Source organism: Notechis scutatus, chromosome 1, assembly GCF_049901735.1.
Source record: "Notechis scutatus isolate UNSWTSFEM ecotype Mainland chromosome 1, rNotScu1.2, whole genome shotgun sequence".
NCBI classification, from domain to species: domain Eukaryota; kingdom Metazoa; phylum Chordata; class Lepidosauria; order Squamata; family Elapidae; genus Notechis; species Notechis scutatus.
Window position 1 is genome coordinate 291,575,099 of NC_142009.1, and position 14,211 is coordinate 291,589,309.

Below are 14,211 nucleotides of genomic sequence, written 5' to 3' on the forward strand. Positions count from 1 at the left end.
CTCTCAGATTCGGGCCAATCTAAAAGGAAGGATATCCAAAGTTTCAACTATTTGGAAGGAAAAATTCAAAATTTGAATTTCTGATACCCAAGAATGAGAGGACTGAATGGCAAAACAGGTTCTTCCATAGCTTAAAATATGCATTAAAAAAAAAATCAGCGGTCTTTTAACACTAGTCGATGCTGTATTTTAGTCTCTTGGAGTTTTTATTGTCAGTTCTATCAATTCTATGCAAAATATATGAACGGAATTATTTTTCTCTCTTAAACATGCGTAAATTCCCCACCTTTACACCAACCTGGTTATTTCTCTGATGCTCTCGTGTTCTTTACGCAGCTGAAACCAATCTCTCTCTCTCGCTCTCTTTTTCTCCCCCCTCCCCCCGACGTTACTTGGGTTCTTTCTCTTGAACACCGTTTGATTTTCCCAGAGTCGATTTAAAAAAAAATATTCTGTAACATTTTTCTTCTCAAAGTTTCCGCCCACGTGACTTTCAGTTAAGTCCCTTGAGGCTTCCGAGAATCCACAGTAGCTAAAGGGAGGCGAAGAGCCGCGCGAGATGCATTGCTCTGAAGGGGAAGGGGACGGGGACGTCGCTGCGGACAGGCGCGGCGGGAGAAGGGGGAGAAAGTAACCGGCCGGCTCAGAGGACGGGGAAGAAAAGGAGCGAAAGTGTCCAGTTTAAAGGGAAAGGCCGTCTAAGACCGCGAAGGCCTGAAGGAAGAAGGAGTCGACAAGCAGGGGGTGCTGTGAGCCATGCCCCATAGCTCCGACAGCAGTGACTCCAGCAGCTTCAGCCAGTCCTCTTCATCCAGCAAACAGGTACTGTGTGGGGGCCAGTTTCTGTCGATTAAATGGTACGCCTAAACGGCGGTTTATTGCGAGCAACGTTGCACTACCCGGGTTCAATCTAGTGGAAATCCAACAGGTGAAGTTTGCTGAGGCATTAAAAATCAAGAGTTGAGGAACTGTTCCCCAACTGCGCGTCTCCCTTTTGAATCAAATTGACCCCTCAGATTCAAGGGAAGGCGTAAGTTAAAGAGGGACTATAGTCCCCAGATTTCCAACCACCTATCAACTACAATTCTGGGATTTGTGTCTAGCATCGGTGGAGGGCTGCTGACTGGGGAAGGCTAGTCTAATGGCTGAGGGGTTTTGCACTAGAATTGTTTAATTCTACCAAGAAAATCTCGTCCTCCTGTCCAAAATCATCTCCTGTAATGAGGAAAGTTCTGGGTGATCCAGTTTTTCTGCAAAAGGCTAGGGGCTGATTGATACATTAAAAAGTGTTAAGGTTGGGCGTTTTCTCTACTGAGAGATGTGATAAATTTTCAAATATTAAAGTATCAACATTTTGCCTTCTTAGGAATGGGGTCCTGAACTTGAAAAAAAAAAAAAAAAACTTCAGCTGTGTGCAAAATGCTCTTAGGTTTACACTTTAAAGAGGGAGGAAGAAAATTCTAGAGAACTATACAGCTAGATGCCATCAATGAGAGACAATAAAATTATATCACCATAAGGATTTTTTTTTAAACATAGGGTAGAAATTTTGGATTATTACATCAAACCCAATGCAATGTATACCCATTATGCTATTCTCCTTAAGGAAGCAAAGTTCTGCAGAGTGGAGAAAAAAGTAAGAAATAGAAAGTTAAAGACATTAAAGGCAAAAGGATATGGATAGGTAATAAAAATGAAAAGCTAAAACTAGTTTATATAAACATTACTATGCTTTTCAATATCCTTGCAAACCTTCCTTGATTCACCAGGCCCGAATACTGCTTTCTACCTTGCCTTTTGCTCTTTAAGTTTTTAAGCTACTCATTTCTTTTTATTCAAGGATCTCATCTCTGTTCAACCAGTACTTTTTGGACTGTTTAATATCCATTCATTAATTCATCACATAATCTGTTCTTCTTTTACTGCCCACATTTCTTATATATTCCTTTCCTATTGCATTCAATTTACTTTTGTGTTTCTTTTAAGATACCCAACTTTTACTTTCATAAACAAAGAGGCAAAACACATTTTATATACAGCCATTTTTTCATGCCCCCCCCCCCAATATTTATAACAGATCATGTACTGTCTAATTTCTTGCCATTTGCACATTTTTCAAATTTTTCCACAACTATTTTCCCAATATTTTTTTAATCTACTACAGTACTGTATAGAAATTGATTTACTTGCTTTAGGTTTTGTTTTTTTACAATTTTTTTATAATATGCAGTCATTCATTCTATTTTCCCTATCAAACACAATTAATTTGATACAGTAATTTTCAGCTCATTGCAGTCTATTGGCTGCAATAATTTGGGTTTACTAGCAACAACAGTCTGATTTGCATACAAAAGTACATACAAAATACACATTCACATTTCCCACTAGCACAGCACTAAAATCATCAGACATTCCTTCACTGATTGATTATGTGCCATCGAGTTGGTTCAAATCTTAGCAACCATGTTAGCTAGAGTTTCTCCAGGATGACCTGTCCCCTTTCTGGTCTTTAAGGGCTTTCAGTGGTGCACCCAACCATCCTACATTCCTAGTGCATACATTTCAAAGGCAGTAGTTTGGAAAAATATATTTGCATTTCAGGACTCTTCTGATGAAATGAGGAAAGTGCAAAGAAGAGAAAAGAATCGCATTGCAGCTCAGAAGAGTCGGCAGAGACAGACCCAGAAAGCAGATCACCTGCACTTGGTAAATGCTTCTGTCCTCCTCATCTGGATTTCTGGGATACTCATTATTAATATTAGTATCTCCATTTAAATCTTGCTTTTCTAGCCAGAAGGTAGACAGTGCACAATGTAATATTATGTAATATAATATAAGGTATGATATATAATATATTATAATAAATTACTATACTAAATATATAATATAATATAATAATATAGTCTGACTTAGGCCTATCACAATACTTTAAAGAATTGTTTGAGCTATAAAACTGTGAAACCGCAGTAGTTTATCCAACGGTTTGCATGGCTGCATTGAGGCAAACCTAAGGTCTCTTGAGCAGCACCTGGGTATTGTATCAACTGCTCAGAGTCTTTGGGAACAGGTAATGTTCAATGAAGGAAATATATATAAAAATGTGGAGAAAGGTGCTAAATTTGATGATAGGGTTTGGGGGGTTGGGAATAGTTTTAAGGCTGGAAATGATAATTTCCCTCCCTGGAATTTCTCATTACCATCTTTAAAATACCCAAATGCCCAAAATGGCCATTGAGGTTTTGTTTGTTTGTTTGTTTATTGAAAATGGATATAATTTGCCCATTCCCAATTTTAAATCTTCTTAAATACAAATATGTAGATTAAAAACCCTCACTCTTCTCAGATGACATCATTTCCTTAGAAGCCCTTCTGTAGCCTCCTGTTAAGTCAAATAGCTCAATCTTGTGGCATTCTGGGGGTCCTAAATGATAACTTCTTGAGCTTTTCTCATATTTTCTTTTATATTTATCCTTATGAGAAATGGGTCTTGAGATTTATCAGGAGCCCTAAAAAGCATCAATATCCTCCTACTTCACCTACCCCAAATTGTTTCCATATCTGGTCAGCTATTGGAGTGCTGTTTGGTTAACAGGTAATCTATGTCTAAATTTGATGATTATCTTTTTATACTAATATTATTAAACTTATTTAAAGTGCACATAAGAAAAAAATAGTAGTAAAGAAAAAGAAAAGAGTTATATAAAAATGACTTCTCCCTTGATCATACAGTATATAAATAGTTTTAATAATTTATTACCTACCAACAATGGTAGGTTAGTGATCCTTTTCCCCCCATATCCCATCTTTTTATTTATAAACAAATCCTTAAAACCTCATTGTTTCAGCCCTGATCCGCAAAGGTCCATTAAGGATTACCAGAGATAGCAACATACCTATTTTAACCTTGATCAAATAAACCAAATTATATTCATTCATTTTAACAATCTTGAAATATATTTTACATATGTAGGATAATCACTGAATCTCATTAAGAGGTTGGGTCTTTCGTTCCATGTTATGCTGTACACGTGGAAAGATAATGAAGTTGGGCATCATGGCGTAGGTTGAAATATTATCGGTAAATGCCAGCCCTATTTTTTGTTACTTGAGTTTCCCAGAAAGCCAGAGAAACAGAGTAGTGCATAGCATGCCTTTCATTCCTAAATTTCTGGAGATCGCATAAAACCTGAATGCTATTGTCTAGTTTGCATAAATAGCAATTGGATTGCCAATTCTTCTTTGGCTGACCATTTCAAGTATTAAATGACCATTGTGACTGTATGCAGCCATCTCTGCATTAAAAGAAATCCCTCTTGCACATAAAAAGCGTGATCGCATGGGAAGGTTCTCCATCCTGTTCTCTCTCTTATATGATAGCTTTGAGTGTGGACGGCTTTTTTTTTACTCTGAGAAAGAATTTGGCCATATGACTCTTCACAACAATGTGAGGTGATTTACTTAAGAATTGTTTTAATCTGTCATATATGCTTGCTTTTGGCTGAATCCAACTTGCAAGCTCATCTTGCAGCAAAGTTTTACATGTTTGTAAATAATTTCAATTTTTGTGGTTTCACTTCAAAGGGGGCAGGGGATAATTGCTGTGGTTTCTCTTCAAAGGGGGCAGGGGATAATTACCACATGTGGTGCAGCCCTTATCTGAGCGCCATGAGCTTGCTTGAAAATTTGGCAGCTTGACCTTCCTCAATCTAAACAAATAACAACTGTAAACATCTCTCTTGCACATAAAGACACATCCTCACACACAAAGGCTTCAGAGATAGTCATTTGAGGAAAGACCTGTGTTATAGTGTCCTGGCCATCTTTACTCTCTAAAAGCCGCCTTGCTTTTGAGCGAGGCCTTGGGGAGAACAGGCATGATTTCAGCTGATGAATTTCTGCACTGCATTGCCTCTTTCCCTGCAGCTGCTGGAAGATGCAAGCAAGACTTTCCTTCTTGTTCAGTGACAGGTTTCCTGTGTCAGGTGGTTTTGCTAAGCAGCGATGGCAGTTACTGACCCAGGCTTTTGCTCTCAAGGGGTCAGGATGTATGTGGCTTAGGTTGAGGAAATACAAGTGCCTGATGAGGGCTTGGTGAGAAGCAGTAGGAACGCACAATGCAGGATATGTTGTTGTCATTTCTCATAAGTTGCTGGCTGGGGGCTGAATGCGGCCAAGCGCAGAAATGTCATCCGCTGACATAAGTAGGTCTACTTTCCTTCTTGGGTTTGCCCAGACCGAGTTTACAAGAAAAACATCAATCTGGAAACTCTGCAAAGATGTTATTACAGAAAAACATCTTGAACCCAATCCCCTTTGCCCAATAAAAATACAGGCAGATTAACCAGACTAATGGTTGTATGGGAGCAAGAGGGAAATATGCGGTGAGGACCATAATGTGTTGGAATTATTTTTTTTTACCATAAATTTGGTATGAGGTAGGGGAAATTGAAAATTCTGCCCTTTATTAACATCTATTCTATTTGTTTCTTTGAACCTGAGGAGATGTACACATAGCCAATCCTGGCTAACTGTGAAACAAACCAAGATCTGGTTAGTGTTTGAACAGGACAGCACCAGCTGATTCCAGAACTGTAGTCTAGATCAGCATTTCTCAACTTTAGCAATTTTAAGATAGATGGAGTTCAATTCCCAGAATTCCCCAGCTGAAATGCTAGAGCTGAAGTCTTAAAGATACCAAGGTTGAGAATCACTGGTCTGGACCAAAAAGTTTAAAAAAATATTGGAAGAGGTACTGGCAAGCCTGTTCTGCATTATATCTAAGGAAACTTGAAGGGGATCACCAGGATGTCAAGCCTGGCTTGAAGGAGTATTTATTGCTACCTTTTTGTAGTGTAACAAATGGTGTTGTTGGTTACTTGTTCAGAGTTTTTTCTTTGCATGAATGTTTGAAACACCTGTCAAGTCAGTAAACCAAGTATGGTAGGAGTGCGGAAGTGTCTTTGGCAGTCTACAGTGATTCTAAGGGCTCCAAAATTTTCCCTCCGCATTATCTATTTACCCTGTTCATAACCCGTTCTCCCTGCTTCATAATCTTATTTCTTTTTCTTGCATTTTCTGTTTCTTCCTTGATCTATTCCTTCAGCTCCTTGCTGTGTTCTTGCTTTCTCTACGTGCTCCATGTTATGCCTCAAGCTGTTTGTTCCCTCTGCGCTCTGTTGTGCTTTTCGCCACTCTTCTTGACCTTTCCCATTATGCCCACTTCACCCTCTGCCCAAAAGGGCACCTGGACAAGGCTCATCACTGCTTTCTCAGTTCTCCTGGTCCATTTGCCTCCACGCTACTCTCCTGGCTGCATTTGCTCCTAGCCACGTTTGTGTCTTATGCCAGCGCTGTTACATTTAAACGTTTCTGGGCATATGTATTCATTTTATGTTTTTAACTTACATTAAATTGATTAACATGCCCCCCCCAAGAAAAGTCCCACCTCACAGGCCTGTAAAAAAGCAAGTATGGCTTCCAATCCACAAAATTGTGTACCATTAAAATAAGAGCTTTGTCATGCTTATATGCCCTGTTCTTGAAAACAAGCTTTGGACTGCTTCATTGTTACCTGCTTGTTCCATTCATCCATGATTGTCAGGAGATTAATTAACAGTATATGAAACAGCAAATAAATGAGTTCTTAATAGCTGATGAAAGATACAATCTATCTTCACTTTCTCTATGCAAATGACCTTCTGGTGAAGCATCACTGCCCCTCTCCACCCCATTTTCCATTAAACTGATATTCACTTAAAGGCCTAAGTAGCAATTCCCTTAAAAAATAAATGCCTTTAGGATTGTAATACTGATGCCTCCCAATCTGTCACCTTCTGAGAAGAAAAGAATCCTTATATGGTTCCTCCTCTCCTCATCTTAAAAACTAGTTCAGGGAATGGAGGTCAACCATGTTGTTCAAGTTGATTTCCTTTGCTTTGTAGGAAGCATGACAATGAATAATGTTGCTAATGTAGGTAGATCTGGAAGAGAGTCAAATTACTTCTAGGCTGGCTATTTGCATATTATTGGCAAGGAGGAAACTATCACCAAAAAAGCAGATGTATATTTTAATAAAGTTTGCATATGCTTGTCTAAATGCAATAGAATTTCACCAGAGATAAAATATATCTCCTCATCTTCATGAGCACTACAGGTAGTCCTCAACTTGCAACTGTTTAGAGTTACAGTGGCACTGGAAAAAGTGATGTAAAACAGGTACTTGAACTTATGACCATTACAGCATCCCCACAGGCACATGAGAAAATCTGAGCGCTTGGCAACTGGTGTCAACTAAAAATAATAATAATACTCTTTGGTCTTTTTAGTTGCCAGCAGAAAGGGAGTGGGGGAAAGCAGTGCATTCCTTAAATGCTTCAGATAATCCCTTTGGCAACCAAAGCTTCTGACGTGCAAAATTATTACTGGAGAGCATGATTGATAACTCTTGGCTATGGATGTGTCTCATTGGAGAATATACATCCAGGGGGTGGGGGGAGACCAGGATCAAGGGTGAAATGAATGATGTGTCAGAGTCGGCTGCAACCCGAAAACGCCAACATGTCAACTCCTAATAAATCAATCTTTTTTCCTCTGAGAGAGGTGGCTAGAGACTTATGATTTGAATGGGGGTGCATGTTGGAGTCCTGACCATTGGCATGTATTTATGATGGTTGAAGTTCCTGAGATCATCTGATTGCCATTCCCAACCAGATTCCAACAAGCAAAGCAAAGCGGGGGGGTGGGGGGGTCGTGTTTGGTGGATTGGATTTCCTTAACAATAGTGAATCATTTAATTGCTTAACAGTTGTGGCAAAAATCACAAAATTGGCCATAACTCACTTAACAATCATCTTGCTTAGCAACAGAAATTCTGGTCCCAGTTGTGGTTGCAAATCAAAGACTACCTACAAAATAAATAATTTAGTCATATATTATTTATTATTGTGTAAGCATGTCACACATGTGCATTGTGTTGCTATTAGCTAATAATCCCTTAGATGTTTCCTAATATTTACTGGCGTGTCATCTATTTTTGTCCTCATCTCACTTGCAGTTTAACAGCAATATTAGAACACTTAGGCAGCCCCATTTCACAATGTAAATGGTTTAATAATAGTAACAGTGTGTTGATAGAGAGCAAGAGGAATCCATGTGGCGAGTTGAAGTTGTCCATTCTGCAAGAATTATCTGGGAGACTAGTGGGGCATATGGAAGGAAGTTGGCAGAAGAGGGTGTCACTGAGATGGTGAAAGCAAATGAGAGTAGGCTGTCCTCAGGGAAGAGGAATTGGGACTGCTACTACTTTCCTAATCTCCTCCAAAGTACTACATAACAGTCCCTGGTCTCCAGGCTCTAGCTGAATGCCTGGTCTTCACCTAGTGTGACTCTCCCCCATTTACAACTTGATTATGGATGGCAGCAAAGACTAGTATGTATCGTTGAAACCTGGATGGAGGATGACTTTCATGGGGATATGCCCATCTGGGTTTCAGGTGTTACAGCAGGCATGACATGCTAGCAAGAGTGGCTTTGATCATCTGGGAAGTTAAGCAGAGAATCAAATCTCTTCTCTTACGTATAATTGATACAGAGCCTTGACTACTAGACTTCATGGTTGACCCCAGGCTTTTGGTGCCGAAGGACTTCAATTTATTTCCCCCAGGCTGGGAGGCAGCTTGTACATTTTTGTCCACCATGACAATCAAAGACTTATCCTAAGTGACCATGGACTTGACTCATGCAGGAGATTATATAATAGAAGTGATGGTGGGGGACGTATCTCTCAGCCCTTTGAGATTTTATTTATTTATTTATCACATTTACATAATCATGGTCGGATCATGCTCTAAATTCTGTAGAATTTTACTATGCCACAAGCCTTCACGGGAAAGAAGGCCCCATTCAATTAGTCTGTGCCCCAGGCACCTGATGGATCGTATGTGATTCCATGTGGCACTTGGGAAGTTTCTAGAAATGAAAGCATTTTATAGAGTGCTTGGTTGATCACGAAGATAGATGATTGACAGCAGTGTAGCCTACTGGTTAAGATTTAGACTGAATCCTACCAAGATAGAATGATAGTAAATCTGAAGTTATATTGAATCTGAATATATTACATCTTTAACCCTAGATGGGGCTGTTCTCCTCAGGACGAAAGTGGTTTACGGTTTAGGAATTCTTCTGACTCACAGCTCTTGCTTGCTATGGCCAAGAGAGATTTCAACACAATTCTATTTTTATGTGTCAATTGCAATCATTCCTCGATGAAGGAACTTTGTAGACAGTCCCTCATGTTCTTATTACTTCTCAGTTTGATTCTTTCAATTCAGTCTTTAAGGGACTGCCCGGAAGACTATTCAGATGAGGAATAGAGGGCTTGCTGGGAATCCTGCCTTTGAGATAAAGGGAACCCAGGCATGATGGCTCCTTTTGTATGGAATATCTTACCCCTTACTGTCTTACACCTTTCCCCCCAAAATATTTTGACTTTTAAAAGGTTATGAAACACATCTCTTCAAGAAGATTTTGGAGAATATAGTAGTTTAGCCTATCCCCAGAGATCGGCTAAGGTCTTTTTTTTTCTATTTCAGTTACTCTGAAGTTGTAAATGTGAACTTTATTGCATTCATTTATTTACCGGTACTTATCCTCTCACTGATTTGAAATATATACTACCCATTTGCCAAATCAGCCTTCGATATTCATTGAGAGATTACTAATGGGCGCTGCCTTTGTTTTAGGCAGGATGATGAGAAATTCATAGCTTTAGTAATTCACCTGTCAATCAGCATCCAATCTGATTTTGCCTGTCTCATCAAACCGGACAATATATTTTAATAGTCAGGTAATACCATCATGAGCATCAGAACAGAATTTCATTATCATTGGCCAGATATCCCTAGGGCCATTTGAAGCAAATTGATTGTACAGTGGTGTACAATCGATAGTACATGCATACATCCATGTCAGAGTTATGTCGGAATTCCTATGAAGAATTGATTAATCATTCAGGTGCAACAGTGACAAATAATGGAATGTTTTAAGAATAGCCATACTGAAGAGGCTTGCAATAAAGATCCTCTTACCCTGTTTCTCCAACAATACGGCCTCCCCCAATAGGAAGTCCCAGCATGTTTTATAGGCATGAAATGAAATTAAGCCCCTCCCCCCAAATTAAGGCCTATATTAAAACATGCAAAATGGGGGGGAATGGTGGGGGTCTTGCTGTTAGGAAATACTTTTGTTGCACACCCGGATATGGTGCTGCCTGCGTTGACCCCGATACGAAGTGCTCCACCAATGCCGAGGTCAACATCCAACCTGTCACCACCTGCCCGCCCGAAGATGCAAGGGGGGGAATTAAGTCACCCCCGAAAAGACGACCCAGCCATTTTTTCGGGGCTCAAAAAAAAAAAAGACCCGGCCTTATTATATGAGAAACACGGTAGTAAGTATAGAAGGAAGCGAGGGTCTCACTAATTAAATGTATTTAACTCTGTGGTTCTGTGAAGCATTATTAAAAGCTTTAAGTGCACAGTTAATTTAACTGTTTTAATATAACACAATTATAATTTTTATGTCCAGAGCGGACTAGGTCTTGTTTTGCAGGTGGGTTGATTACCCACATTTATTTCCTGTGGTGGGTTCTAAGGCTTTGAAATTTTCTGTTTCTTTTCCTTTATTAAAGGAGAGTGAAGACTTGGAGAGACAGAATGCTGCTTTGCGGCGAGAAATCAAACACCTAACAGAGGAACTGAAACACTTTTCCACAGTGTTGAATTCCCATGAGACTCACTGCTCAATTCTCCAGACACAACCCACGGTGCCTTCAGAAGTGCTTTTTACCCCACTTGCTTTTCCTCAAAGCCATATCAGCTCCTCTTGTTTCCCACACTGATATCAACAGTAGGACTGAAAAAAAGCTTGGATTCCATGCCTAGAACAATGAGAGGAGGGGGTTTCTCCCTAGGACAGCTCAGAATATCCTCATGTCTCTGTTTAGCATAATGAGGAGTCAAGATGTCTTGGATCCGGCCTCGGTTGCATATCAGGATACAAAAGAAGTGTTTCTGCAAAGGGCTTGCTTTGGGGAATGAGATCCAGAGAATAAGATAACCACATATTTCTGTTACTTGCACTGAAGTTCTGCATATTGAAGTGTGTTCTTTTGCAAAACGCGTATTCTACTGACTTTAAAAATGCAACTCTCAGGAAGTGACTAAAATCAATTCATTATTTTCCTAAATAAAATTTCTTTTTTTAAAAAAAACATTTTAAAGTCTGATTTTTGCTTTCATTTCTATCAATTCCTCCCCTACCCCATTCCAAACCCTTAATCAATGGACAAGAAAAACTTTAGGAATTGTAGAAGTCTGTGAGCCAAACATTGGTTGCATTAGCACAGCACAACAAATCACACAGCCACATTTTAGCTTTGTGTGTCCTGTAGTCCTAGCTTTGCAGTTATTGAATTAATTCTGAAAATGATTCACCATGGATGACTTGTATGACTGCAGCCACAAGATTAAACTGATCATATTTTATTTTTATTTATATCCTACCTTTATTGTATTTTTATTTAAAAAACTCAAGGCGGTGAACATATCTAATACCCCTTCCAGTTTCCCCACAACAACAACCTTGTGAGGTAAGCTTGTCTGAAACAGTATGACTGGCCCAAGGTCATCCAACTGGCTTTCATGGCTAAGGTGGGACTAGAATTCACAGTTTCTAGCCTGATGCCTTAATTATTAGATTGGGTCTCATAATTAGCAGGTGCGCCTATTTTTTCTTTACTCAATGTTAGCTATCAATGTAAGGATAGGGATAGAGGGCAAGCAGGAGTTGAGAAAGAAATATTAATTTGTTCTTTTCCTCGTCTACATTTAGAACTCCATCGGTATCCTGTTAAGATACTTAATTTAATAGCTGGAACCGTAAAGTACATAACAGGCCATAACACACAATTGTAGTTGGTAGGAGAGTGCAGGCAATCTATCCGAGGCAATCTACATTACAATTGGTTGCTGGGTGTAAAGGGGGAGTTTCCCCTTTTTCCTGCCTTTTTCTTCTGTGCACTGTATGCTGTTCTGTGATTTACCTGATGATTTACCTCATAATGTAGTGATGTGCCTATCTTGTTTGCTGTAAATAGAAATGTAAAATATATTTATATAAAACTACCAATACAAGTTCGCGTCAGCTTCTCTGACTCCATTTGGACACCGGCTATGCAACAATAGAAAATACAGGGTCATAAAAGCTACTACTCATATAATACATAAAAATGCAAATTGTACAGTCCTTTAATTGATTTGGAAGGACAGTTTAACATCTACATATGGTAACACTATGATGCAGGACTTAGAAATAACATCCATTTATGCTGTTACATAAAAGCACCAGAACTATAATGTTTTCCCTAACTGACTTCTAGTCCCTTTAACGTATTATCAGATTTGACGGGTTCTTGTGTTCAGTGGTAGCATGCATAATCAGCACTGTGTATAAGGCCTCTGTGTTTATTAAAATTAAAAATTAAATTCTGGATGGATAGTTTTGTTTCCATTGTGTTTAGCTGATCTTGCCATTCTCAGGAAAGCTTAGAAGCTTGGGTGATTCTGAATTGCTACACGTAATAACACGAACACATTTCTCTTTCAAAAATTTTGATAAACAAGGGAACATGTTGTCCTTGTTTTGAAGAACATATTCCACTGTTATACAAATATCTGTTACCATCAGGGGTTTATTTCCAGTGATATGAAAATAATTTGTCCAAAAATATAGGAACAAATGCTAATGGAAAACCCCATGAAATACCCCCTGGTTGGGGGTTTTGGGCTTATTTTAATCGTTGGGGAATTATATAAAAGGATGCCCAGTAAAAAGTCCAGATAGATAGCTTACCAGGTGCTGGTTATTTTGAGTTCCTTTCTTATAGTTCTATCTCTTACCAGGTGCTGGTTATTTTGAGTTCCTTTCTTATAGTTCTATCTCTGGTCTGTGTAATCACTTCTCAAAATTCTTTCTTCACAGTTTGCTGCTTTCCCCCTTGAGAGAGAGCCATTATTTTCCCAAGGTCAATTCTAAATTCCTTTACAATATCAGGCAATAACAAATAGTGACTGCAGTTATCTTACTCGATGGCATTGGATATCAGAATTATGGAATTTGTTTGGGTTAATTATTTCAACACAAGAGTATTAGACAATGGAAAAACTTGAATAACAAAGACACATTTAAGAAGACAAAGTCTCCTAATTTATTTGACATTCATCATACACAAGGAGGTGTCCCCCACAATCCATGATTTTGAAAAACGATTGAGTTGTCATTTACTCCATCTTTCTGAAAGAATAAGGTTAAATCAGTCACAAGAAAAAAGGAGAAATGATAGTTTTAATATTTATACTATACAGGTGAAACTCCAAAAATTAGAATATCGTGCAAAAGTTCATTTATTTCAGTAATGCAATTTAAAAGGTGAAACTAATATATGAGATAGACTCATTACATGCAAACCAAGATAGTTCAAGCCATGATGTATCATAATTGAGATGATTATGGCTTACACCTCATGAAAACCCCAAATCCACAATCTCAGAAAATTAGAATATTGTGAAAAGGTTCAATATTCTAGGCTCAAAGTGTCCCACTCTAATCAGCTAATTAAGCCATAACTCCTGCAAAGGGTTCTTGAGCCTTTAAGTCAGGGGTGTCCAACCTTGGCAACGTTAAGACTTGTGGACTTCAACTCCCAGAATTCCTCAGCAAGCTTTGCTGGCTGAGGAATTCTGGGAGTTGAAGTCCACAAGTCTTAACATTGCCAAGGTTGAACACCCCTGCTTTAAATGGTCTCTCAATCTGATTCAGTAGGAAGCACAATCATGGGAAAGACTGCTGACCTGACAGTTGTGCAGAAAACTATCCTTGACACCCTCCATAAGGAGGGAAAGCCTCAAAAGGTCATTGCAAAAGAAGTTGGCTGTTCCCAAAGTGCTGTATCAAAGCACATTAATAGAAAGTTATGTGGAAGGGAAAAGTGTGGAAGAAAAAGGTGCACAAGCAACAAGGATGACCGCAGCCTGGAGAAGATTGTCAGGAAAAGGCCCTTCAAAAGTGTTGGGGACTTTCACAAGGAGTGGACTGAGGCTGGAGTCAGTGCATCAAGAGCCAATTGTACGGATCCTGGACATGGGCTTCAAATGT

General features: G+C 39.0%; 1 protein-coding gene across 1 annotated transcript; it reads left to right on the top strand.

The window, feature by feature from the left end:
- The first annotated feature begins 516 nt into the window (after nt 1–516).
- On the top strand, nt 517–12,542 carry BATF (basic leucine zipper ATF-like transcription factor). The gene is made up of 3 exons (XM_026664408.2): nt 517–822; nt 2,602–2,706; nt 10,688–12,542. Exons 1-3 carry the CDS (start codon nt 757–759, stop codon nt 10,895–10,897), a joined length of 381 nt encoding a protein of 126 aa, XP_026520193.1. The 5' UTR covers nt 517–756; the 3' UTR covers nt 10,898–12,542.
- The last annotated feature ends 1,669 nt before the right edge of the window (nt 12,543–14,211 follow it).

Coding starts and splice junctions, on each gene's coding strand:
- BATF (XM_026664408.2), top strand. CDS start 757: ATGCCCCATAGCTCCGACAGCAGTGACTCCAGCAGCTTCAGCCAGTCC. Junction 823..2,601: donor CCTCTTCATCCAGCAAACAG/GTACTGTGTGGG, acceptor TTTGCATTTCAG/GACTCTTCTGATGAAATGAG. Junction 2,707..10,687: donor AAGCAGATCACCTGCACTTG/GTAAATGCTTCT, acceptor CCTTTATTAAAG/GAGAGTGAAGACTTGGAGAG.